Source organism: Cyclopterus lumpus, chromosome 21, assembly GCF_009769545.1.
Source record: "Cyclopterus lumpus isolate fCycLum1 chromosome 21, fCycLum1.pri, whole genome shotgun sequence".
Taxonomy (NCBI): domain Eukaryota; kingdom Metazoa; phylum Chordata; class Actinopteri; order Perciformes; family Cyclopteridae; genus Cyclopterus; species Cyclopterus lumpus.
The window spans coordinates 18,328,088-18,355,659 of NC_046986.1; the positions used below are offsets into that span (position 1 = coordinate 18,328,088).

The 27,572-nt window shown below is 44.4% G+C and overlaps 2 protein-coding genes across 5 annotated transcripts in view; one reads left to right on the top strand and one right to left on the bottom strand.

The window, feature by feature from the left end:
* Nucleotides 1-3,993, bottom strand: part of vwa8 (von Willebrand factor A domain containing 8) — a 47,282-nt gene extending 43,289 nt beyond the window's left edge. Inside the window, exons 1-4 of the mRNA XM_034561765.1 lie at nucleotides 3,855-3,993; nucleotides 2,442-2,519; nucleotides 2,186-2,316; nucleotides 1,764-1,874 (exon numbers count right to left, since the gene is read on the bottom strand). Coding sequence (XP_034417656.1) covers nucleotides 1,764-1,874; nucleotides 2,186-2,316; nucleotides 2,442-2,519; nucleotides 3,855-3,993 — 459 coding nt within the window. The remainder of the gene's footprint in view (nucleotides 1-1,763; nucleotides 1,875-2,185; nucleotides 2,317-2,441; nucleotides 2,520-3,854) is intronic.
* Nucleotides 3,994-6,445: 2,452 nt separating this feature from the next.
* Nucleotides 6,446-27,572, top strand: part of dgkh (diacylglycerol kinase, eta) — a 49,285-nt gene continuing 28,158 nt past the window's right edge. For 3 of the 4 annotated variants that reach the window (XM_034562149.1, XM_034562151.1, XM_034562148.1), the window contains exons 1-3: nucleotides 6,461-6,759; nucleotides 18,179-18,289; nucleotides 22,348-22,428. In XM_034562149.1, the coding sequence (XP_034418040.1) occupies nucleotides 6,478-6,759; nucleotides 18,179-18,289; nucleotides 22,348-22,428 (474 nt within the window). In that variant the 5' untranslated portion in view covers nucleotides 6,461-6,477. Of the gene's footprint in view, nucleotides 6,760-18,178; nucleotides 18,290-22,347; nucleotides 22,429-27,572 lie in introns of all 4 variants that reach the window. The other variant, XM_034562150.1, reaches the window with a different exon arrangement.

Genomic DNA, 27,572 nt, shown 5'->3' on the forward strand with positions numbered 1-27,572 from the left:
AAGGATAGCTCGCCCGATAGTTCAGGAACATATATTGAGCAACTTGTGTGGCCATATTGCTTCCTTTCTCATCTCTGTTGATAGTTGCACATTCACAGTACCAATCAGGCAGAGAGAAGGAGAAAGTTTGTGAGCTGAAGCACGGGCGACATTTCAACTGTCCTAGAAACAGGAGTTGGGTGGCAGGTAGAGGGTGTTGGCGAAACTCTATGATTGAGGAATTGCCTCCACCAGAAGTGAGCAGCAAAGAGTGCTGAGAGGGGTAACTGTTGTATGTGCGGTGGCAAAAAGATGCACAAGAAAATGCATGCACGCCTTGACCGGTTACGTGAAGAAAGACACACACACACACACACAAAAGAAAATTGTCTTATAAACCCCCTGATTATGAGACATTTGCTGGTTAGCCGGGAGTGTTCCTGCTCCAAAAGACGAGGTTCGTGAGTAAAGCTTAAAGGATAAATGTGCAGAGAACAAATTGTGAAAGAAGTCACCCTGTTTCCATGGAGTTTATGTTTGAACTGTTGTGCAACCGATTAATTCTTACACAAATGAAGCCGTGGGTAACGACATGACCGACTAAATGTTAATTATCTCAGCTCATCATCGCCGGTCACCGCCGGCTTCTCGAACCCCGGTTACGGAGGTTTCGTGATCAAGGCTTATTTGGATTATTTATTTTTTGGTCCGTAAGTGTCATTTCTGCAGCCGTGAGAAATGAACACCGACGAATGGAGACAAGAAAGTTCTCCTTAGAGGAACCGGTCGGGATAATGAGGAACCGCTGGTTCCCATGGTTACTTGGACTTACAAAGCGTGGGGTTTCCCGTTTGCATAAAGGTGATCAATCAGAAGGTGGCATGGAAAAGAACAGAGTGGAATGGCAAAGGAGGGCCCCACTGTTTGTGTGTCGCTGTGACCGAATGCCTATAGTGTGTGTGCTTCACAGAGAAGATTAAGAGTCACACAGTGTCTCAGTTGTGGAAGAAACATTGGACCGATTAACGACAACTTGCCTTTGGTCATATTATTTCTTCAGTGCTACAGAGACATTTAGCCAGAACCTATTTATTGTTCTAAAATTGTGTTTTTTTAAATTCTATTTAAACAAAAAACATTATAAAAAATGAAAACAAATGTTAATATTGGCCTTTGTAAACCCAATGTCAGATCAAAATTAGAAAAATATTTTAGTTAAACCATCTCAGTTTGATGTAATGAGCAGGAAATGAGCCACGGACCTCATATTGTTGTGGATTTAAAAGGGGATTTGTTCTCGTTTTCTCCCGTTCTCTCTTGTTCTGCGGAGCACTTGCTGCTCGTAGTCACGTGGCTCTGCCAGCATCCCATAGATGCATTACAACACGCTCTCAAGTCCTTGTGTGATTGAGAATGTCAACGAGCGGAGATGATGTTTTTGGATCTTTACTTCGGGAAGACACGACTTCAAAACGCACGGGTGTGACAAAACAACCGTGTAGCATTGACATGTTGATAAGTATATTCCATTATTCTTGATACATGCTGGAGAGGTCACAAGTCCGTCACACGGGGGTACACACATATAGACAGACGTCCACATTTCCACTCAAGTGCATATCACATTCACATGCAAATGTTATTGTGCCAAAAACCATACTGCTAGTCAGTGTGGCAAATGACTGGAAAAGCAGATTTTACATCAACGTGGGTTCATTTCGAACCCTGCTTGCTTGACAGTGTATGAATCCAAAGAAATACTTAAATGCACCGAGTGGATCTACCTGGTCGATGTAGAAGGCCGTCCCCGAGCGGATCTCCCGCCGCTGTTTCAGGTCGGTCTCTGTGGTGTCCCTGGACAGAGCCACGTACTCTACTTCCCGTTTGGTCAACTCCTGTTCAACAACAAGGGGGAACACTTCAGAACTCCAGAACTGCATACAAAAGTGTCAGGCTTTTGTTGTAAAATAAGAATGCGAGGAGAATTTTGCAGACTTTTAAAACCATACTAAATAATAAGGGTCCAGCTGTGAGAAAGGTTCATTCAAAAATAAGGGTTAGACAAACAATGAATATATAATCTACACCTCCAGAGGGAAGATAAGATATATAGTACAATAACATTTTGCTTCAATTCCACATTTGTCATGTCTTTAAAATAAACATTTCAAGTATTTCACATCCAAATCTCTATGTGTTTACTCACAAGGTACTGCATAGCTATGGATCGTCTCAGCGGCCCGGGGGGACCAATGAGAAACACATCCTGGCCCAAAAGGTCTTTCTGCATGATCCATCGTAGATGCTGAACCACTGTCTGGGGTAAGGAGTCTGAAACTAGCGAACCCCAAACAAGCCAGAACATTTTAGTCACTTTTTGGTTTGCCCGTTTCCACCGTCTTCCTCGTATTTAATGCAAACGTTTGTTTTCACAGAGGTCTCTAAAAGAGGAATTGACATACTGTGTTTGACCGGAACAAGCTCCGGATTCCGGGGTGTTTTGAGTTTGTAGGAGATCTCTCCGATCATCACCGTGTCGCCTGCAAATGACAGACAAATTGGAATGATAATCAGGGCGATGCAATATCAGCTTCTATTGATATTTAACTTGCATTTGGTGTTAGCCATGGATGATACCTTTGACACAGTAACAATAATAGAAAAACCCTGTGGTTAATATATTGCTCACTCATAAATATCCCCGGTTTGCGCCTCTCATGTAACTTTTCTCGGAAGACATTTTGTCACAGTGGCACACGCGCCGGTGTAAATAATGAAACGACTGATTGCTAAATTCCATTTAGCTGCTTCTCTTCCAAGTTCCCGGGCCTTTTTTTCCCCAGCAGACTCACTTGTCACAGGTGTCACTAGTAGCAGAAACTATGACTCCGTTCTGTTCAAGTGTTCCAGTAAGTGTGACAGTGAACCAGCATGCACAAATCCAGGACCCAAATCAAAATAGCTAAACACAATTCAGTAATCATTCATTTGTGTTTTTTTTTTTTTACAAATTTGTACAATTCCACAAATCGTGGAGAAAAAAAAAAGAGAAAATGTTGTGCACGATGGCTCATTGTCACACATCATTATCGTTATAATAGAGCTAAGAAAAGAGTGGCTTTCGGTCCAAAACCTGACTTGAATGAGCCTAACAAATCAGGCATGGCTTAATAAAAGGTCCATTTAAATACACACACAATCTACAGACTAATTTGAGTTTAAGTAGCCGAGATACTCGAGTGTGAATGCTGTTCTTTATGATGTGGGACACTGAGATGTGGTTTAACGTAATCCAGGCAAATATATTTGTGCATCTGGGTGGAAAGTTATGTCCATTTGGAATGGTCGAGTTACTTGTGATTAAAATGTAATAACATATTTTTATACTATGTAAATCCTGTGCACAATACATTCAAACAGTTAGTAAGGAACAAAAACAGTCATGTAAAACTCCTTGAACCTGACTTGAATTAGTCTGATTGCGTGAACTTGAATTGACCTCTAGGTGAAGAGGCTTCAGTCTGGACTGATTTGGTTGGTTCATTCAAGTCAGGTTTTGGACTTTAAGCCTCTGAGCAGTTTCTTTAGGTATATTTGAGAAGACAACAATCCTTACATATGTGTCTCAGTGTTGCTAATGACCACTAGATACGTTTCACATTCAAAGACCATAATGAGTTAGTTAATGAAAGGCTAAAAGTGGGGTCCGTGGGTACAACCTGACTTGACACGGGTCAATTACGTGGCTTTCACCTTTGACCTACTAGCTAGCCACGCTAATCGCACACTTGCCGTTTCAGACTTAAAACATTTAAAACATGTCCACTGTTTTCTTGCCATGTGATGGGACAACGTGTTACGAACGGGCAGCTCACCTGCGGATGTGTTGAGAAGTTTGACCTCATGAGTTCTCCACATCCAGCCGTCTCTTCCCAGAACGGACCCCAAAATATGCCGCATTCTCCGGGCAGCGACGGCCGCTGCCGAGCCGTGACATAACATCTGTGTGTGCATCCTTAAAATGAAATAAAACCCACAGGCTTGGTGTCAAGCGATGTCCTGACCGGGCCCTGGAACCATTTCATAACATATGTCGGCTCATCTTGTCGGAGTCGGAAGATAATAATTGAGGGACACGTGGGTCCGGGGCTAAAGTCTTCCGGATTGGGTTTGTTTCCTTCGAGTTTCGATCGTTCCGTCGTAGTATTTACAACATTAATAACATCGTAATAAGACTTTAACAGATGTTAGGGTACTTTCCCATAGTGAATAAAATATAAGTATCTCTCTCTTTCTCTCTCTCTCTCTCTCTCTCTCTCTCTCTCTCTCTCTCTCTCTCTCTCTCTCTCTCTATATATATATATATATATATATATATATATATATATATATATATATATACATATATATATACATATATATAATTATATGATTTTGATAATACTAATTACTTGGGGTACATTTATGTTGTGTGAGTTTGAATGTGTGTGTAGACTGTGTGTTTGTATGTCGCAACCCCTTCTCTCAATATATCCGTAATGATTTAATGCAACTAGTACGTATATGGAAAATTAGAATTAGTCTATTATTTTATTTGTGGGTCCCTTCTAACTCACAGCCCATCATAAAATGAAGCCCCAGACTATGTATTATATAGGATAGAATCATTATTATTATTTGTATTATTATTTTGTTATAAGTGTCCGTTTGCTAGATTCAAACATGAATCAAACATATCTTAATGTCGATGTATGTACATAGGGCACATTTGAGAACAAGTGTTGCTTTACAAAAAAACACTAGTCACTTAAACAATTAAAACATATGTATTTGTTGACTTCAAGGAAAGTGCTCAGTGAAAAAAGTAAATAACATCGTATATTTAAATCAAATGACATGATGACAATGATCTCGTACAATGGATTACCAAAGACAATACCTACATCGATGACGTAATTTAAACGACTATCATACACACATGTACACACGCACAGAGACTTACTCACGTGCACGCCCCACATATATAGCTGTGAACAAAACCGTGCGGAGTTTAAGCGGGTTTGACATGTATCACGTGGAGAGAGAGAGAGAGAGAAAGAGAGAGGGAGAAATATAGAGAGAGGGGGGGAGAGAGAGAGAGAGAGAGAGAAAGAGAGAGAGAGAGAGAGAGAGAGAGAGAGAGAGAGAGAGAGAGAGAGAGAGAGAGAGAGAGAGAGAGAGAGAGAGAGAGAGAGAGAGAAAAGACCGGAGCAGGCGGGAGGAGAGCGACGGCAGAGAAGGGACCACAAGGCGAATTAAACCCGGTCTCTTCGGCGCTTATGAGCGGCGTAACGGCAGCGAGGCAGGTCGAGAGTCCCTCCACCTTTCCCTGAATCGTTTCTTTTTTTTCTCCCGGTAGCGGACAGAGAGGTCCGGGACTATGGAGGATGTCTACCATTACACCCGCAGCCCTGCCTGGGAGGAACTGGTTAGTAACATGCAACACTGGATACTTTTTCTTTCTTTCTTTCAATTCACTACGAGTCTGCACAGCTTCCCCTACAGAAGAAAAGAAGACACGTTATTACGGAGCTCTCATAGCGAGTTTCTGACACTTTGTAGGTGTTTCATCCTCCGTGATATCCTGCGTTCGTGTGGCGTGTTTTCCTTCCCGCTGCTGTGATTTGTAGCGACTCAAAACCCGTTCACGTTTTATTCTAGGGTGTCTCCGTGTTGTTGGTTTTCTATTTATTTGAGGTATCCTGTATATAAATGGCCAATTCCTTGGCATTTTTTTTGACAATTCGTGGTGACGTTTATTATCAGATGAAAGAGTTCAGCGGAGACTATTTTTTCCACGTATATATCAAATGTTGTAGGCTATATGCTGCACCTCGTCTTGCCCACAGCATGTACAAATTATGTGGACTCTGTCGCGTAAACATGAACAATAGTTGCATTTAGAACAAGAGTAAATACTGTCAATAAAAGATCTTGAGATTTTTATTTATTTAATTTGTTGGGTGAAACAATAATAGGCCGACTGTCTCACGTGTAAGTATAAAATAGCAGAATAAAATAGGTAAACAAGGAAATAGTGCCTATAATTAGCATGGCGACATCATGATTACTCTCCCAAGTGTGCCGCTTTTTATTGATTTATTGTGACATTTATATTTTGTGGTTAATTCACAAAAAGTTGATACTAGTAGTGTGGTTCTCATTGTTTTGGCTGTGCGTTTAAAAACAGCCGCTAGGGTCTGCCATGCCACGGACATGTCCGCCGGGTAACGGAGTGGATGAGGCGGTCTTTAGCGGTCTCAGTGCTGGCTGGAGCCACGGCCATCAACCGAGCGGGGACTGGAGAGAGAGAGAGGGCGGTGGGTGGGGGGCTATGTGTTGTGGAGCCCATCCCCTCTGTGCCGCGACATGCTACATCCCCTATGCATCTCCAGCCCACACACATGCACGCACGCGCACACACACACGCTTCAGAAAAACACAGCTCGACAGCGCGAGATGACAGCGAAGAGAGACGCGTCGCGCCCACTGAGCAGCTCTCGCCTCCGGGAGAGGAAGGGAGCGGCGGACCGGGCGCAGGCTAACCCTGACTGGTTTGATCTCTCCCCTCGGCAGGAACCGGAGAAAGGGCCGGTGTCCGCGGCGGGGATCCATGCCCATGTGGTGGGGGCGGTTGCCGGCTCCGGTGCCGCGGACGAGTCGTCTGACAGCGAAGCGGAGCAGGAAGGCCCCCAGAAACTCATCCGGAAAGTGTCCACCTCGGGGCAGATTAGGAGCAAGGTAAGACACGACCGTCTCTTTGTCCTGCTGAATGGGGCTCCAGGGGAGGGGGGGTTGTTGTCTGCAGGTCCAACGATGTCCCAGGTACCAGTGAAGCCCTTCAGTATTGGTGGTTTTATTAAGGCTCATATTGTCCCTCTTGCAGGCTGAAAAAGCCCACGACTTTATCTATTTTTAGATGTTGCTTGGAAGAAGAAGAAACAAAAATTGCACCAAAAAAAGTTTAAACCTGTTGCACTTTAATCTTCTTTTTGTATTTTTTGGTTTAAGTGTGTACCTATAAGGAGAACATACTTCAGTAAGGATACAACTCATTTGATGGATTTTGATAAAACACACAAACACATATGTCCTCCTCTCTTCATGCACAATGTCAGTTTGACATAGTTGACGGCATGTAAAAGTGTGTATATGAAAAGGGGAGTTGTTTTGTTTAATCAGCTTAGATAATAAACAGTTTCACAAGTCGACCGTCCGCTGTGTCCCTGTGTTTGACGTGCAGGACGGAGTCAAAGGAGGCTGCGCTAATTCTTACCTCTTACACCTAAGCTTTCTTGGCCCACTTGTCTTTTACACAGTAAATGAGTGCCGTCCTCCCACACCAATAGATCCACTTAATTATTGACTGCCCCGTCTACATTATTCAGAATGCGGGTATATTTAGATACGTGTCTGGCCTGGAATGTCTGGCCATACCTTTCATATGCAAACCCCCCCCCCCACCAGTGAGTGAGTATGTACTTCCTGGAGGATATGCTGCACGGTTTGATATAAATCATCACTTTTTGCAATGCATTTATTTGCATTTTTATTTACATTTATTTGGAAAACAAATGTAATAAAATATACACCCAAAGTTGATGAAGCCCGATTTGGAAATTTTTTTTTTTTTTTTCCCTCACATCTGAGAGGCTAAAACCAGCCAATGTGTGGTTCTTTAACCTGATACATGATAAATTATAGATCACCAAAGCGGTGATTGATTGCTATCCGTCAGTTGACAGTTACAGCGTTATCATGTTGCACTCAATCAAGAGCCAGTCTAAAGGGGTGATGTAATAAAGAAGTGTAAACACAGCTGATCACTGTCGCCCAAACAGCTGATGTTTGTTGGCCGCTTCTTGATTTAAATTTGTTTTTTCCGTGTGCGTGGTGACTCTCTACTCACCTGTTGCCCCCTATTCAAGATGTGGCAGGAGTTCTAAAAGTGCATGAAAGTCAGGTTGATGTGAGTAATGGGGAGCACGCTGACTGCAGTATGAGCGCACGTATACTGAAAGGGATGCTTATTAGAATTAATTTGTCCTGCCAAATCATATCCAGGAGGCTACATGTCACATGAGAAACAGTTCAAGCTGGTAGCACAATAGTGTAAACACATCGTGCTACTAAAGGTCTCAGAGTCGTCGCGTGGGTCAGCAGGTTTTTTATGTGTGTGTGTGCGGAGAGTTGCTAATGGATCATGCAGGCACTGACTCACTGAGTGTTGTTCCACTGGGTTGTTTGCTCAGTGTGTGTGTGTGTGTGTGTGTGTGCGTGTGTGTGGACATGCAAGTGTACGCTTGGCCATCACATTGTCCGTGTCCATCCCTCTCCGTCCGCTATCTCTCTGGTCCTTCGGTTGCCACAGACAACCACATCTTCCGTTCCCTATTGGCCAACTCTGTGGTAAGGGGAGACAGCTGGTTTGTGTATGTGTGTGTGTGTGTGTGGGGGGGGGTCTTCTCAGCGTTGTCCTTGCTGGGCTTCCATTTAGTGTCAGTTTTGGGAGAAGATTTCTGAGAATAAATGAGAAAACAAGTTTATTTAACAACAATTTTTGTAAAATTCTTGAAATGTTTTTCTTCCTTTTTTCCTCCATGGATATTTTATCAGTGAAAGTTTTCGCCCCTGACACAAGTGAACTGTAACTCAGGCGCTGTTCTTGTGTCTCTGTCTCTAGTCGGTACCGTAAATGATGCAACTGAAATCTATTTGTGGTTCACATTTCATCGTTAATAGCCACTTATAAACCCATAATGGCAAATCAATATGTTGGCAACTGTGAATAGTTGTTGTTGTTGTTGTTGTTGTTGTTGAACTGTTGGCTGGAAGCAGAGATGAGACATTGGGTATCGCTCATCACTGCCTGATGTTCTCTTCCTGTCAGACAGAAAGTAATGGGATTTGACCGCACATGAAGGGAACTTGATGCTCTTATCATATGGGCACCAAACATTTCTCTCTTCCTCCATCGTGTCATGTCGATGCATTTCATCCATAGAGGAACACAATCAGACTACGCGGTGCTCAGATATGTGAGGTGGAATCGTCTTTTCACAGCCTCTTCTCTCCCATCATCTGCACTTAATCCCCTCTCTGTCTTCTCAGGGTGTGCTGAGGAGAGCTTATAAACTTGTGACTAATACCGTAGCCGTGTGATTGAAAGCAGAGCTGATGGCGTACCGGGGCCCGCCGCTGTACACCGCACTGGCAACGCTCCGCAGTCCCGCCATGAAATAACCCAGATCAGGTAGCCGAGGCTCAGTTAGGCAGGGGTTTGGAGGAGGCACTGTTGAGGATTCTCATCTTCGGTCCATTGGAAGAAGTGACACACGCTGGGATTTACATCTATGGGAAGCGGGACGGACATTTTGTAGCTTTGGATTGAGTCAATCGGTGGATATTGTTTAGTTTATTTAAACTTTATATCACCACAAAGTCTTTTGGAAATACTTGTTTGCAAGAGAAACCTGTTCCAAGTGGCAGCGTTGGGTATATAACACAACACCCACATGCTGATCGCTGCCCTTTTAATTTCATATATCCCAAATAGGTAAGCCTAAGGAGGGGGAACACGTACCCGAAGCCTTCCTCAAAGAGCTGTGGGCTCTGCCCACGCATGTGACTTGTACTTCCTATTGAGAAAATCGTGGGCAAACACTTGTTCCTCCTTTTTTTCTCCTTTTTTTCCGAAAGATTGCCCTACACTTGCACCATGAAGACACTATACTTAAACAGGAGATTTGCCGCATGATGATGGCTTCTGCGGCCCCGCCTCCTTCGTTGTCAGTCGGCCTTTCGCTCTCTCGCGATGCAGAGATCGTAACTGTACACAATTATGTCGCGTGATCCAACGTGGCGAGATGTAAAGTTTGAGTCCTTATTCTGTCCAAAGCTGGAGCTGAATCTAATTGAGGTAATTGAGTGTAAATTGCTGGCCTCAACAACACCACTTGACACGCGTGCGACTCAGTGTGTACGCGGTCCACTTGCACAAAGGACATCGCAGACAGGGGAATTGCCCCTTTCCCCAACAACTGGATTGTAATTTTCCCATCACCACGGTGAAGTTTTAGCATGCGGTGGGAGTCGGAGGAGGAAGGGTACAGAGTTACAATTACACCCGACAGAGAGCACAAATATGCAAAGACAGCTACACGGCAGAGGAGGAAATGGAGAGAGAGATTCAGCGCTATAAAAGACTTGATTGTTCTGGCTCCACAAGCACTCCAGTCTTACTCCGAGATGACAAATGAGTCGGTAATGGAGGTATAACGGATAATAACTGCGTGGGATGATTTCGAAGACAGCAGGGCTTCTCTCAGCAGCCAGCCGGCGTCCGCTAAAACCGCGGACAGATAAGCAAGCAGTCTTCTTTATGGACCGACCAATTCCAGTCACGGCAGTTTAGTCTTATCAGTAATGGGTTGAAATTGCCAGGCGGGGGATAGGGTTTGTTTTTTTCTTCAGACGAGCTGACGCGGATAAATATCAAAGTGTCCCGTGAGACCCTGGTTCTGTGTTAGTGAGACGTTGCTATGTTGGCGGGGAAGAAGCCCAGACGTAAGCTCCCTCAGAAGCAGCATTAGTGGAGGCCTCATATTTGGGATACAGAGCTTCTGGTGGCCAAGACTCTCACACGTCTGCCTCAGGCTGGTTGGCATTCCAGAGGGATTAGTTTTTAGATTTAGTTGCCCCTGTTCGTTAAAAGAATTGACATTTTGGGAAATATCTTTTTTTGCTTTGTTGCTGTGCGTTAAATATAAGGTCAGGGCTGGGCCATAATTCAATATGATGTTTTATCGTCAATGGAATCATATTGTGCTAATGGGAAGAACCCAGTGTCGTTAAGTCAAACTATTGCCAACATGTAAACAGCGTCTACCTGGAAATGTTTTTTTTCTTCTTCATTATTTGCAACGAATGTTCTTAATTAAAGGTCTAGGGTGCATTATTAGGCGCGATCTCGAGGTGAGGTTGCAGATTGACGGGAAAACACACCAAAATGCCAAATGTCCCTATCTGGAGTCAGTGTTTGTTTTGTCCGTTCTGGGTACAAACAGCTTATTCTAAGGTAGCGAGCACACAAATGTTATTTTCAGGTGAATATACACTAAAGAACGCATATATATTAATATCGTATTTCATTCTTGTTATTAGATCCCCTTAAATGCTCCACTATGTACTTTTTAAAAGAATAAAGATTCAATACATTTCAGTATTTAATTAGTATACTAAATACAACCTATACTAATTACTAATTTACCATGTGGTAATTTTATATAGACCATTTATTTAATTAATTACCAGAAAACATTCTATGTCGTAATATATATTGTCATCGAGATATGAAATTACTTTTAACGGGATAGAAGATTTTGGCCATATGGCCAGCCCTATTGCAGCCTGCAGCCAGTTAAGAAATCCCGCCTCCCAGCCCATCTTGTTTATTTAATCCGTACAGTGTTGGGAGTCTCCGCCGGTTGCCTGGCAACCTCACGATGACCACGAGACTCCAGCAAGTCACTGCGTCTGGCCAAGAAATAGAAAACACAAGCCCCCTGTAAAAACCACACACTTCAGTTTCTGTTTTGGATTAAATCCAGTTGACCATAAACATCTGTAAACAGAGTACATATTTAGTACCCAGAGAGGCAGAGAAGAGGAATAGGTTCCCTATTTGAGCTTAAACAATCATACAGAGGGATTGCGAAGAGCGTCGGACGACTCGTGGAACTAATATTTATGTCTGGAGATTCGAGGATTAGTCGATTAATCAAATACTCTTCATCTGCCGAAACTATTTTGATATTTGGTGTACAACATCTTTGGGTTTTTGAAAAAATACGACATTTGAAGAAGGCACCTTGGACTTCGGAACACTCGGATTGACACTCTATTTTATCATGTCTTAGATTGGATGATTAATCAATTGATTGAGGAGATAAACAACAGATTCATAAACAACAACAATAATGATGAATTGCAGCGTTATCATGTTACCATTTCACAGAATGACTTTTAACATTGCTGGATCACTACGACTCGCACTCCCCAATATTAAGGACTATCTTAGCAGCCCTGTACCTCTCCAAAGGCTTTTCATCTCAAGAATCTTCAATCTTTGCTCTTTGCATTAAAACACTTTTAAAACAATTAAGCTAACCGAAGAAGGAGGATTTCTTTTTTCATCAGATTAATTAGAAAGAAACCTGGTATTTTTCGTTTAGGACACAGTGCTCTGGAGCTCTAACTTCAGAGAGAGAGGCTGGACCGTTAGTTATAAGGGAGTCTATTGGTGAGTCTACTTAGCCCGAGCTGAAGTTCATGGATGACGAGGTCCGTACTGTATGGACTAGCGATGGGGATTAGCTGTTAGACGGACTGTTTGTCAAAGACAGGACGTCGCTCTGCTCTGCTCACTTCATTTAGCCTCCCAGGGAACTCCTGCTCTGCTCTTATCCACCAACCACAGCTGCTGGACTCATTTGAACTGGGTGTACCTTTGTTCATTGTATAAGTGTGTGTGTGTGTGTGTGTGTGTGTGTGTGTGTGTGTGTGTGTGTGTGTGTGTGTGTGCTTCCGAGCATGTGTGTGTGTGTGTATGTGTGGGTGTAAGGTACATGGGGCTCAGGTTACTCATTTCTCTCGGGCACAGAACTCGCTCTGTGTCTCACAATTTAGCAGAAGAGAGGAGCGGTGCAACGGAGGCAAGCAGGGGGACTATTTATAGATCACTTCTGGCCTACTTGGCAACAGGAAGGAGATGAAGACAAGGAAAGGAACTATGGAGGCCAAGGAGGGACAAAATAGAAAATAGAACGTTCCAACTGGAGCAACGCCACTGCGGGCTGCTCGGGCCGGGCGGAGAGGATGTGAGTTTCACTTCTGGGACTTCGGCGGCTCAGAGGCTGAAACTTTCTATTGGGACACTTTTTGCACGAGGACGTAATCTCAGTCGTTGTCACTCCAAACAAGGCCGCAGGGAATTTCTGTCGGTTTGCTGAAGATGACGTGAAGCACAAAGCAACCACTGTACACTGTGGGTGGTAACGGTGTTGTTTAAAGTTAATACTATAAGTTTCAACGGTCATTTTTTTAAAGGTTATACATTTAATTATAATACAATCCTTGTAAAAATAGATTTCCACCATGATCTGGTGTTTCATCTACACGGGTCCAAAGACTGGATCGTGACCTTTGTGGGTCACAGTAGACTTTATTTGGGTTGGCAAAGAAACTTGTAAAATTCAAGTCAAGTTTGGTCGACACAAACAACAAAAAATCAAAGTGTAAATGATCGTCATATTGTATCATATCATGATCAAAAGATAAAATAAGAGACAATATATTAATTGCTGTGGTTATAAAGTAAATCATTCTCAAAACTTTATTGTGGTAACAATTACGTTTTTGAGAGTCTTGAAACTTTTGGTTTTCAAGACCTTGAAGGAGCTTGAGAAGTGCTTGACAAGTGCTTGTCAAGTGCTTGCATTGATCCCTGAATACCAATGGAGCTCATGCTCTGCTGTGTAGGGACTCGGCTCCCCGGCTAGAAGCACGCAGCACAGTCACCAACTCCGTGTGTGTCTCAATCAGTCACGAGGTGTTCGTTAAACTTCATCATTGCGCTGCCTCGTATTACGGTTGGATTAGGCCTGGGAAATATGTGTGTACGTTCATGTGAGTGTGCAACCATGACCGACTCAGTGGTTCTTAAACAGTGTGTGTTGTGTTCTCATGAGAAACTGAGCGCGCTCTTTTGTGCCTCTTTGAAGCTATCGAGCATCACTCTGTGGTTGATTTGGGTCCCTTTGTGGTCATTGTCTGTCTCTTTGTAGTTGTTTTGTAATTGTCTTGGTCTTATTATAGTAATGTTGCATCTCTTTTTTGTTGCTTTGGTCTTTTTATAGTCATTTTGCATGTATTTGAGGTTTTGTTGTGTCTCTTTGTAGTAATTTCACATCTCTTTGTTGTTGCTTTGGTATTTTTATAGTAATTTTGCATGCATTTGAGGTTGTTTTGTGTCGCTATGTATTAATTTTGCATCTCTTTAAGGTTGTTTTGTGTCTCTTTGTATTAATTTTGCATCTCTTTAAGGTTGTTTTGTGTCGCTATGTATTAATTTTGCATGTATATGAGGTTGTTTTGTGTCGCTATGTATTAATTTTGCATCTCTTTAAGGTTGTTTTGTGTCTTTTTATAGTCATTTTGCATCTCTTTGAGGTTGTTCTGTGTCTCTTTGTAGTCATTTTGAATCTCTTTAAGGTTGTTTTACCCTTTTCACATACATTGTGAGTCTCTTTGCAGCTGTTTTTCATCTCTTTGTAGTTGTTTTAGGACTGATGGTCTTTTTGTAGTTCTGCACCTTTTCAGAGTCGTCATGAGTCTCTTTGCAGCTGTTTTGCATCTCTCTGTAGTTGTTTTGGTCTCTTTGTCATCTTTTTGTGCATCTTTGTGGTTGTTTTATGTTTCTTTGTGGTCATTTTGAGTATCTTTGGGCACTTTGGACCCCCGGGCCTGTGCCCGTGAGGCCAGTTCAGCAATCCATCCGTGACTCTTAAACCTCAGCTTTTCTTCTGTAGCCCGACGTGTTTAAATGAGGGGATGACTTCATCTGCCATGCTGCTGTATTTCAGTCGCACTTTGATTGTAGTCACGGGGAAGCAGCAAAAAGCCCTTATAGGGTAGTGAGTATTTAGGTATTTCACCTTAATCCACCACAGGAATTTGGTCTTCAGGCCGTACTTGAGGAATGAGAAGCAGGGAATTAATGTAGGTGGACAGCTGTGTCAGAATTTGCAGTGTACCTTCTTCCTGTTGTGTTCCCTCAGTGATCGTCTATGTCCAAACAGACAACACTAATGACCTTTACGGGAACATTTGTGTTGACACAGGCTTAATTTGAATCGCAAGTGCTTCATTATACTGAACTTAAAGTAGTCCTTACTTTCTTTTAGATGGACCCACTTGAATTCCATCAAGGATCTTCTGTATGTCGCCTTTTATTAAAGGGATACTCTACTTGAGTACTGCTCAGATTGAGAAAACAGTTACAGGATAACATTTTGTCTGGCTTTATAGAGAGCTTTTTAAAATGTAAGACAATGAACCAAGGGACATCTCTTAAATAATCCCTATTTGACATACAAACTGGGGTGAAAGGGTGTCATGAAAGATGCTATCAAGTTGCATGATGGGTAGTGTAGGCTCAAGTGTTTTTTTTGGACCTTGACGTGTAGGGATATCTCACCCAGTGCTGCTTGGATTTTGACTTCATGAAAGTGCAACACACTCTTTAGCTGCACCTAAAACCCCCCCAAAAAACACACATTTTCTCTCTTGCCTCTTGTGGTATTTAGCAAGGCAGATCATTTGTGTTGTGTTCAGCCAGGTTTTGAGATACTGTATCTGCGGTTTATGCCCCTGCCCCATTGCAACTAATTTGACAGTAATTTTATTTATGTTGCAATAATGAGATTTAATGACAATTTTCATCAGTATGTCTTTCCAGAAAAAAGGTCATCATTTCCCAAGAATCGCATTGGAACTAGTAGCAAAATAGAAACTATTACTTATTTTTTCAATGAATCGTGTATTCATTCAGTAAAAAGGATCCCCATTAGCTGATGTTAATGGCACCAGCTAATCTTCCAAGGGATCCAGAACACTGTGATCATTTTACACACATACTTTGAACGCCATCACACTGGCGTTACGCTTCGTTCAGCTTATGTTCACCTCTAATTGTGTTTTATGCAGAACGCGGCTGTTCCCATTCATTCCTCGTACAGTCACTTACATCATCTTTAATTAAGTAGGCTTATGAATCAGCCTTGAGGGCCATCGCTGGGGAACGAGAGCGAACCATTATACACTACCAACACCAGTCTATCGATCACCTGCTTGAATAATTCATTCTTAAATGGTATTTGAATGAGGACTTGCTGTTAGATTGACGTGCGCGTAAAGAGGGGAGCTGTTCCGATGATTGATGGTGTGATGAATGACTGTGTGTTTTTTTTTAAGGCAATTTGATTTTGAGAGAGGGAACATGGTTTGGTGTTCATCTTCTGCTCTAGGGAAGTAATTTGACTGCGTAAAAACTTGGGTTTAGTGGACTTAATTCTATTGTCGAAGAATGCGTCTGAGCTTAAAGCGAGTTACAATGCATGCGGCCTCTGTTCGTTCCTATAGGGCGGTGTAAGACTACTCCTGCAGCTCTTTCCTGGTCAATTTGTAGTTTCCTCAGCACACTTTTTTTGGTTTTTGTTTTAAATCGTGAATCAAATGTTTTCCATTTTGTATTCCCCCTCTCTTTTTTCATCGGTGGAGTCAGAAACCTCCGACAAAGATATGACAAGACCGTAGCGAGTAATTCTACTGGGGTAATTGAGAAGATATGTTTTGGTGAAACGAGCCTGTAAGAACTCCTGAAGTGAGGCAGTAAAACATCACAACAAATGCAACTCTTGTCATCGTTTGCGATATCGTGCGCTCCCATTATGGCTCTGCATGTGTGCCTGCTTCATCCGCTGTGGCATGCCAGTGATTGTGTATACAGCGCGTAGCCTATGCTAGCAGTGTTTTCTGTGTTTAAGTTGACACAGCTGGTGGGCAGGATGTCAGCTTCGGGCCCCTGTCTCTGTTTGTAATCCTCCCCTCAGAGAGCAGCCTTCCTTTGCTATAAATAGACTCTACATGTGTGTGTGTGTGTGTGTGCGTGTGTGTGTGTGCCCCAGCTCTCCTCTGTGTGCCCAGAGAGAATGATGTTCCTCCACATCGCATTTCCATCCGTGAGTGTGTATGTGTGTGTGCGCAAATGTGTTTTATCTTTTCCATGTCTCACTGTATTTGCTCTGTATGCCCAGTGTGTGCTTTGTGTGTGTTAATGCGTGCAAGATGATGGTGGTCGTAATGATGATGAGTGTGTGTACTGTGTCGCCCATGGAAAGATGCATGGTTTGATTTCATGGGACTCACACAGACACACACACACATACATACATACATGCAGGCTCTGTAGGAGACAGGGAGATCCTATTTCTTTATGATGTCTTTCTGTTTTTCCGTCATTCTTTTTAAGTGGCAATCTCTAATATTTTCATTTAAATAAATGTCGGTAAAGTCACGATCTGTTCCCACACAAACAAAATGCTGCACCACAGTTTTTCTCCATTGTGTGCACACAAAACGCACACGCATACTAATGTTCAACATACTTTTGTTTGAGTGAACAGAAGGTATGGACTATTTCCTTAAATCGAGAAAAGTGGAATCTTACACCTACACTTACATACAAGCGTTATTGTCGTCACAGAGCTGTCCGCCACCAGCGCATTGCATTGTGGGATATTTATCCAGTGTGTCCAGTGTTTGCATACTGTAATATTTTTCCAGAAATATTGTGCATTTTTTGCTCCATACTCAGGGTTTGGACAGAGTAAACTAGAACTCGAAGCACACACTACATACTTTTCACTCAAGTAGAAAGTCTAAGTCATCCAGTCTCTCACCCTATGGCAACCATACAGCATTTTTCTCCTCCTCCTCTCCCTCGCTTTTCAAAACGACCATGAAATGTTCCCGATGTGTGGTGGAACGTTCATGAAGTGATTACGTAATGACGCAAGTCTGTTTTATTCAAACTTCAAACAGGAGCAGTCAATGGGACGCCCGCCCCCCCCCCCCCACACACCAGCCCACCCCACCCCTCCCCCCGCCTCCCACCTATTTCTCTTTTCCTCCTCTCTCTCTACTGCTACGTCCATCGCATTCTTTTTCTTTATTTTCTCTCTCTCTCTGGCCCATACAAAGGGCATTGAGTAAGAGTGATGTGTGTTTATAGCTCTTCAGAGAAATGACGGGTAGTGTGTGTGTGTGTGTGTGTGTGTGTGTGTAATGGGTTTCCTTTCTTTTCCACTCTTTGGCCTATTCCTTTTCTCCCATGCATGAAATTGCTGCTCAGATACATGCGCGTACACCCTTTTTTTTGGTTTTATCTTAACAGTTTCCTGTAGATAAAACCAAGAGGGTGGTCTGCATCTGGACGAGATGCAGCGCCCCAGTCGGACACTTTGTGTTATTTTCTGATGGAACCTTTCACCAATACCATCAAAGTTTGAAACTTTGTTCCCTGTGTCTCTTCTCCCTCCAGACAAGTATAAAGGAGGGACTGTTGCTGAAACAGACCAGCTCGTTCCAGAGGTGGAAAAAGCGCTACTTCAAACTGAGAGGCCGAACGTTGTACTACGCCAAAGACGCCAAGGTAAGCTTCCCTGTCGCGTCCAGGTTCAACACACGAGATGGACAAATGCTCTCAAGTCGGAAAACATGGAAAAGCTCAAGCTGCAACAAAGTTTTCACAGGTTCAAAGACATGCAGGCCATCTGAATGGAATATTTCTGTTGGAAATATATGCTTATTAGCATCAGATGAGGTTGACACCTCTCTCATGTACGTACAGTAAAAGGCCCTTTTGGAGTTTGTTCACAATGATGCCACGGTTTGGCAACGTCAGTACGGAGTACATGAGTATGCCAAGCTATGCAAGAATATTAACTTCCAAATATCGCAAATACACGCGAAACAAATTTACTCTCCAGGTCCCGGGTCCAATACGTGAACAATAGGCCCAATATCTAGATATGTGCTTACATGTATTTGGCAGTGAAAAACTTCTCGGCCGACCGTGTCGTGAAGACACGACCAGAACATAGTTGTCTTTTTAAAATCCACCAATCTATTTCGAATGCATACTCATCTGTGTTTCTTATCTACGCCTACCATAAGTTACGTCGAACAACCAGTTAAAGGTCACCACTTAACACGGTCACCTGTTGAACTGGCACGCCGGTCGTTATCCTGTCCAAATTCTGTAGAATTGTTCCTGTGGGAATGTCGATCCAGAGAACCGAACATGCAGAAACCAGACAATGTGATGGCTGTAACCACTTTAATTCAATGTTTAAATGGATGGCTCAGGTAAACCAGCTCTTCCATTGCCAACATGCAGCATATATTTTATATAGCCAGCAGCCAGTTAGCTTAGCTTAGCACAAAGGAACAGGGGGAAGCTGCTGGCTTTGTACAAATATTTCAAAGCCCCGGTGAAGCTCACTAAGTAATACGTCACATCTTATTTGTTTCATGAGTTCAGTTCACTGTTTTTCACCAGTAACTTTCTGCAGCATCTGCTGGTTTCCTAGCAACTGGTCCGGTGATATGATGTTTTAATTAGTGAGCTTTAGAGTTGCTGGTATTTCGTCGCCTTTGACCAGAGTAGCTGTTCGTAGTTTGCATGAGTTTTATGAAATATCTAAAGTATTTTAAGGACATTTTTGTTTTGGACTTTTTACTCTTAATCTCTTTCCCCTTTTGCTTCTAATCTTCTAATCTTCCTGGTCTTGAACATGTGTGTGGGTGTGTGTTTATGTATGTGTGTGTGTGCATGCACACTAGTCTGGCAGTGCCCTGGCACACTGGCAGGAGCGGGCGCTGCGCAGAGTGTCCCGGAGTCGCGTGTGCTGGCGAGTTCTGTCCGTGTGCTGGACGGGTGCGCGACGCTCCCCTCCACCTCTGGGTGCCAGCGGATCTGAGGAAGGCCTAGTGAGAATTCGGGTCAGCACAGCACAGCCAGGGTCCAGACCACCACCAGCAGCAGCTTAACCATCCCCTACTTAACCATTCACCTGTACATGGTAGTGCTGCATTCATGTCATATGGAGCAACTGGGTCAAGTCAAAAATATAATCATTCTAGCAAAATAAACGGTGGGGAAGACATTTTGAAGGTAAATTTAAGGAAACGAAACTCTTCCAACAAAGTTCACTCATTCAAACGTTTTGGATGAGTGGTCCAGCGTCACCATATGACATTGATGAACTGTATATAGTCTGGAAACAACCGACAGAACACACATGTAGAGACTCTGAGGCCACGCCTGGATTATCAATGGGACCGTGGCCTCTTTCATTGCTCTACACTGTGTGTTGCTTGTCCTGCCCGTGCAGCTTAAAGTCTCTTGATGGCCATGCTGGAAGTTATATATATATATATATATATATATATATATATATATATATACACCTTGTGAGGATGAGTCATTTGTGACTTGAGCCTTACAAGTGAGCGTGTTCTCTCGGTCTCGGCCAGATGGGGACGTTTGCCTCAATAGATAAGTGCCCATACCCTACGTGTCCGTCCACTCTGGTGTCTCTCAGGTGGCCTGGCTGGCTGTGCTGCCCTGTGCTAAGGAAGCCTGACCTCCTCATCAATCCATCAGGGAGGCTACATCTCAGCACTGCAGCTCGTCCTATCAGCTCCTCTCCCCTCTCACCTAGAAATCAACGGTAAACAACATGTTCAGGCCTTGTCGGAGGGGGGGGGGGGGGGGTTAAAGCGAAAGGAGAGAGGAATCGGAGGAGCTAGGAGGCTTGTTGAGATGCAGCCTCTGAGCTGAGCTCTGGATCTATGTGTAACAGAGGGTCTGGACGCTTGCCTTTGTCCACCATTCCCTGTCAGCTTTCATTACCGCTTCCCTCAAGACAGTGGAGCATGTGTGCTCACACACACACACACACACACACACACTCTTTGTTGGGGCCAGTGGTGTGGTGAGTGAGTTAGAGGGAGAAGAAGTGTGTCAAAGGAACTGTGGAAAAATGATCACCCACATACATACGCACATGTGATGCAATGGTAGAGCAGCCAAGAGCGCCATGACAAAGGGGGTGCAGTGTGTGTGTGTGTGTGTGTGTGTGTGTTGGCACATGTCGTTCATACTTAGGCCCTCTTGGCTGGCTGACACTCCATGCTCACATTCGCACATACTTGAAGGCATATGTGGAAGTGCTGAGACACATGCTCCCTCTACACACACACACACACACACACACACACACACACAGTAAGTGTTGGCTGGTGTCCCTCTCCAGCCAGTCCTGGGGAGAGCGTCGTTAACTGGGCATTCCCTCTGACAGCTGCAGTAGCTCACTCCACACACACACACACACACACACACACACACACAGTCAGAGGGCATTCCTTTGACAGCATCGTTTCTTTTTTGGCCTGTGGTCCTTTAAGAGCCCAGCTGTGTGTGCCTTACGCATCCCGGACCCGTTAGGATATCATGTTCCTGTTTGTCGTCTCCTCGCTTTCTTGTCTGCTGGTTACGTTGCTTCCAGTCGGCTCCACATAGAACGCCAATAAAGCACATCAGCATTCACTGTCCTGTGAGTCGCACGACTCCCATTGAGGTACAGCGTCAAAACAAAGGAAACGGCGGAGGGAAATCCTCACAACAGCGGCAGTTTACAGTGGAGCGGCGTTGTGATGGAACAAATGGTGTTATCCCTCAAAGGGACAGTAGAAACTGGACTCATTGTTCTTGACCAGAGCAATCAGCGTTCTCTCCACTCTTGATTAACCCCTTCACACCATCCAATTCAATCAAATTCAAATATGAATTGATTCCAGCCGATGAAACTACTTTTTTCTGCTCCCGGTAACTAATAAATGTCAAGATCTAACTTGAGGCATCACAGAAGACGAGACATGGGAGAAAAAAAATGAAGCTTACCTTTTTAAATATTACTTTCTGTTCATGTAGACTTTTATTTTTTGTATCTACAACTTAACTTAACAATACTATACCTACCTATTAGTGTATTTAACACAAGATGGTTTAAACAGTAAGAATGTTGGATTTAATTGTAGCGTACATGACTAAGAAATATTTCAGCATGGGATATGACCTAAAATAAATGGAAAATATTTAGGTCTGAAGGGGTTCATGAAAGTGTCTTAAAGGATGACAATAATGAGGCAAGTTTTAGTTTTCATATCCCCCTCATAAAATATAACCTATGGTCTACCAAGTTTAAATTTGTTTAAATATAACGTAAATAACTGCTGTTTCCTTTATTTTTTACTACATTACAGGGTATGTATTATACTCATTAAGTGCTGTTTTCCACCCATCAGAGGTATTTCGGATGTGCTGCATTATTTGAAGATTTTTGGTAACATATTTGATATCAGGATCATATTTCTCATGATCACGCAGCCGCTTCCATTCAGTCCTGAGAGGCTCCACCTGTTCATTTAAGGCCTGCTTCGCTGCGGTCACAGCCAATCACAGTTCACTTCATGCCCTAGTATGCGTGACAATAAGCTAAGTTCAAACCTCTGTTCCGAAAGAATATTGTCCTAAAGGCTCATTCTCCTGCTCTCTTCTGTGCCCTCCTCCTCCACCTCCTCCCTGTTCTCCACTCGGGACTTCCCCCCCCCACCCACCCCACACACATCTCCTCTCCTCTGCAGTCCCTTATCTTCGACGAGGTGGACCTGTCGGATGCCAGCGTTGCAGAGTCCAGCACAAAGAATGTCAACAACAGCTTCACAGTGAGTGCATCTTGCAGTCTTCCCACCCAAACACTGACACAACATGTCGAGCGGGGGAGAGGGAGCCGTGGTCTCGTCCCCATGTCGCCGTATTGCTAAGCCATGATGGATATATTCAGAGGATTTTTTTACATTTTTCTGTAGTTGGTCTAAGGGCTTCACAGAAACGATTGTTTACATGTCTAAGTGTGAGACAACATGTTCTTTTTCTGGTGGTAACTTAAAGAAATGATTTCACCATTTTGTTGTCTTTCTGGGCGGAGACGGTTCGATGAAGGGATCCTTCCCGGCCTGTTGTCTGACTGTTATACTCCGATGATTTTCTCACACATTTCCAAGCATTGCGCCTCACGTCAGAAAACAAAGTGGCGTTGCCGCGAATGCTCGATGTCGGGAAAAGAATGAGCTGTATGAGCGTGTGTGCGGGAGCTGGAGGAAAATGAGCGAGGACAAAAACAGACAGTGAGAGAGCGAGTGGTGCCCTGTCCTCTCTATAAATATCTCTCTCCGGGTGTTGCTATAAAAAGAAACAAGGAGGGGGAGGAGGTAGGCAGCAGAACAGAGCCCGGAGGAGAGCACGCCGCTATTTTTAGCAGCGCCTTGAAACACTTCACTGAGTGCCTGGGATGGCTTAGCGTCTGCCATATTCATAAATAAGATTACAGTGGGCCTGCTGCATGTGTCTGTGCCATGTGAGTGCAGTCGTGACTGCGGCGTGTGTGTGTGTGTGTGTGTGTGTGTTTTTTTGCCACTGTTAATAAAAATGCCGGGATAAAGGGTTGGAGATGAGCTCCGCGTGCCCTTATGAGCATCAGCATCCCACTAAGATGGTGAGAGAAAGAGGCTAGGAGGGAGACGAGGGGATGAGGAAGGAGGGAAAGACAAAGGCACAACAATTGAAGTAAAGACAAAATACGGTGGAGAGAATGCTCTATATGGAGGGGGAAGAAGGGCACGACAAAGGTAGGGCACGTTGAATGAATGATTGATGGGGGAATGACTGCAGAGCAGTTTAAGATGGCGAAGGGGAAAGACACTGCAAGGTAGAGCAGTGGAGGAAATCCTGGAGTGATGTCACACCGTCGCTGACTGCACTCGCACACATGCTCCCCCCCGGGGGAAAAAGAGGAGGAGAGGAGGAGAGGAGGCAGAGCGAGCGAGAAGCGAGGGAGAGGGAAGTCGGATGCAGAGGGAACGAGGGACAGATGGAGAGGAAATGAAGGCAGGAGAGGCGGCACTGAGCGACGGTGAAACATAAAACTAAAGGTAACGCGGCGGATCACTGGCAACGGCGACACACACACACATGCAAAATCTCTGTGATGCATTGACCCAGACGCAGTCACGCACACCGACAGGGGGAGACCGGGCTTCGTCGCACGGGTTCTGTCATCACGACAGAGAGAGAGAGAGAGAGAGAGAGAGAGAGACCACTGCAGAGGTCGCATTGTAGGGCTTTGCTCTGACTGTGCAGAGCCATCACCAATCTCTCCGCCTCTCGCTGTCTCTGCCCGTCTGTCTGCGTGTCGGTCGGCCCGCTGAGGATGAGTGATGCTGCCGGCGTCCTCGATGCAGGTCGGTGCTACTTGGTTGGAGACGACAACCTGAGCTCCGGCATGACACAACTCAGACTCATGCCGGAGCTCAGGTTGTTGTCTGTGGTCGTCCGTGTTGCAGCTCTGCAGATCAGTGTGTCTAACGTGCATGCAAGTGTTTTTACAGAGTGTATTGCTAAGGGAGGGGGGGGATTTATATTATTTAATATAATTAATATCTAGAGTATAATAGTTCATAGAATATGTTAAAATCCATGAAAAGAATTATCTACAAACATGTTAAGTTTTGTTTCATGTATTTCTGATGCATCTACATTACTAAGATTCCAAACATGTTATTTAATAGGCTACATTAAATTATTCCAACATTATGGGGTCCCCGGTATATTCTCTAATTGTTGGGCTTTTCCTTTTGGCTGAAAAGAAATTGGGAACCTCTGTATTAGAGACGGTAATAATTTCACTCCAGCGCATTGAGTGTATACATGCATGCAAACTACTGTTTTTTTTTAATGTTGCATTTATTCATTTAACAGGGGCAATAAAGATATACGTTGTTGTATAAGATTCATAAATACAACTGGGGTGTAATGTTGAAAGGATCTTTTTAATTTCCAGCGTAAAGCTACGAAACAAACATGGATGAAGCAGCTTCGGGATGAAAACAACTGTGCATGTAGAGGTGTGCATGTATTATTCATGACTAGATGGGAAAGTATATATGTGTGTGTGTGTGTGTGTGTATGTGAGAGATAAACTGCAGTGTTCGGCGTTCACATCTTGAGCTGTTGTTTCATTGTGCGTGTTGAAATGGAGGCTGCGTGAATATACGATGAGTCGGTGCCGCTGCGGCGCCGCCACCAGGGAGCACCTTGAGGTCCACGTGAGGGAGGGAGAGCTCAGCCCAAACCATAAACTCGTTACACACTCTCTGCAGGGACGCACTGACTCGCTTGCGCTTATTGGATTGGTTCGCTGATTACTGTCCACTTGAAATCTATGAGTAAAACTCGAGGAAACTCAAATCGTGGACAACCGGCCCTCCGATTCGCTGTCGTGTGCTGAAAGCCGTGCGGGCTGTCAGGGCGAGAGCAGCTGTGACGGCTCTCCGTCACTGTGGCCTCCACCTCCACCAAGTCCCAGTGGGATGCTGGATCTGTGCACCGCTGTCACCAACCCTGTGACTGTGTGTGTGTGTGTGTGTGTGTGTGTGTGTGTGTTCGTGTGTGTGCGTGTTTGTGTGTGTAAACAGTGACAGGTGTCCCTCATTATCAGTTCATCTTTTGGCAGTTTGCATCTCCATAAAAAATAAGCGCTCATGAGGCTTATAATTACATGTTCTCGTCATTGAGAGAAGAGGATGTTGATCATAGAGGCCACTTGTCACTTGTCATTACACACACACACACACACACACACACATCTGATATATTCAGCTCTGAAGGTCAGTCATCAAGGAAGGTTTTCCACACTTGAGGGATGCCTAGAGCCATTTTTTGAAACAGCCGTTCCTGTTTCCCCTGGCAACCAATCTTATCACTAACCCGTTCCAGACACAAGACACACACATACACACACTCACACACACACACACACACATAGAAAGACACACGCGCATGGACACAGTACACCAGCAGAGAGACATGGTGATCTATGTCCAAAGGGATTAATTTGCACACACACACACACACACACACACACACACACACACACAGTAATCCTTGCAGTTCCTGGTGGAAATCTGTATTGTGATTAACGGCTGAGAAAAAACATACAATTCTCTGAAGAGAGAGAAGGAGGGGGAGAACAACAGATGTCCTCTTCTCATAGGCCTACACACACACACACACACACATGCACAAACACAAACACACACACACACACACACACACACATAATGTGCTTGGCACACACTTTAAGTAATTTGGGAGTTGTTGTGTCCACTTTTTAAAAAATAAGGAGGAAGGATGCTAATGTGATTAGCTTTAATATCGAGAGGATATGGGGATGACTTCAACATCCAGACAGAGAAGTCATCGGACCTGCTACTCTTACTGTCTTCCTTTGCTCACTCGCTCAGCCCCTCCCCTCCTACTCACAAAGCTGGCAACCACCTTGACTATATTTTCACCAGAAACTGCTCTACATCTAACCTTACTGTAACTCCACTTCATGTCTCTGACCACTTCTTCATCTCTTACTCTCTCCCACTCTTTGGAACTGACAACCCTCCCACAACGGACTCTGCACCTGTCCGTCGCAACATCCGCACCCTATCACCCTCCTCTCTGGCCTCCTCTGTTCTGTCAGCCCTCCCTTCAACCGATTCCTTCGCACTTATGCAGCCTAACTTCGCCACTGACACACTTCTCTCTACGCTGTCGTCCTCTCTTGATTCTCTCTGGCCTCGTCTGACTCGAAAGGTCTGCAAGTCCTCTCCGGCTCCGTGGCTGTCCGAACCAGTGCGCGCCAAGGGAGCCACTATGCGAGCATCGGCAAGGAAATGGCGAAAATCCACACCAGCGACCTGCTCGCCTATCAATCTCTTCTCTCCTCCTTCTCTGCCTCTATCTCTGCAGCCAAAAGTCTGTTCTACCAATCCAGAATCGAATCCTCTTTATCTAACCCCAAAAAGCTCTTCTCTATTTTTTCCAACCTCCTTGACCCCCCCTGGTCCCCCCCCTCCCTCCACCCTTCATATCAAGCCACTTTGTTGACTACTTTACAAAAAAGATAGACGACATACGCTCCTCATTTACTCAACAGAGACTGCCCTCCTTGCTGTCTCTGAGCAGCTTCACACTGCTAGAGCAGCCTCTCTCTCCTCTGTCCTTATCCTTCTAGACCTTTCCGCTGCCTTTGACACAGTGAACCACCAGATCCTCATGTCCTCCTCCAGGACCTGAGTATCTCAGGCACAGCACTCTCACTCTTCTCATCCTACCTCACCGACCGCACTTACCGGGTAACCTGGAGAGGATCTGTGTCTGAGCCTTGTCATCTAACTACTGGGGTCCCCCAGGGCTCAGTCCTTGGTCCTCTTCTCTTCTCTCTGTACACCAACTCTCTTGGCTCTGTCATTCGCTCGCATGGCTTCACCCACCACAGCTATGCTGATGACACCCAACTGATCCTCTCGTTTCCCCAATCTGAAACACAGGTAGCAGCACGAATCTCTGCCTGTCTGACCGACATCTCTCAGTGGATGTCCGCTCACCACCTGAAAATTAACCCGGACAAGACTAAACTTCTCTTCCTTCCAGGAAAAGGCTCTCCCACCCACGACCTGACTATTAACTTCAACCACTCAGTGTTGTCTCCGACTCCGACTGCCAGGAACCTCGGTGTGACACTCGACAATCAACTCTCCCTGACTGCCAACATTACCGCAACAACACGCTCCTGTAGGTACATGCTGTACAACATCAGGAGAATACGACCTCTTCTCACCCAGAAGGCGGCACAGGTTCTGGTCCAGGCTCTGGTCATCTCACGGCTAGACTATTGCAACTCCCTCCTGGCAGGTCTACCTGCTAATGTTATTCGACCTCTACAGCTCATCCAGAATGCAGCTGCTCGACTGGTCTT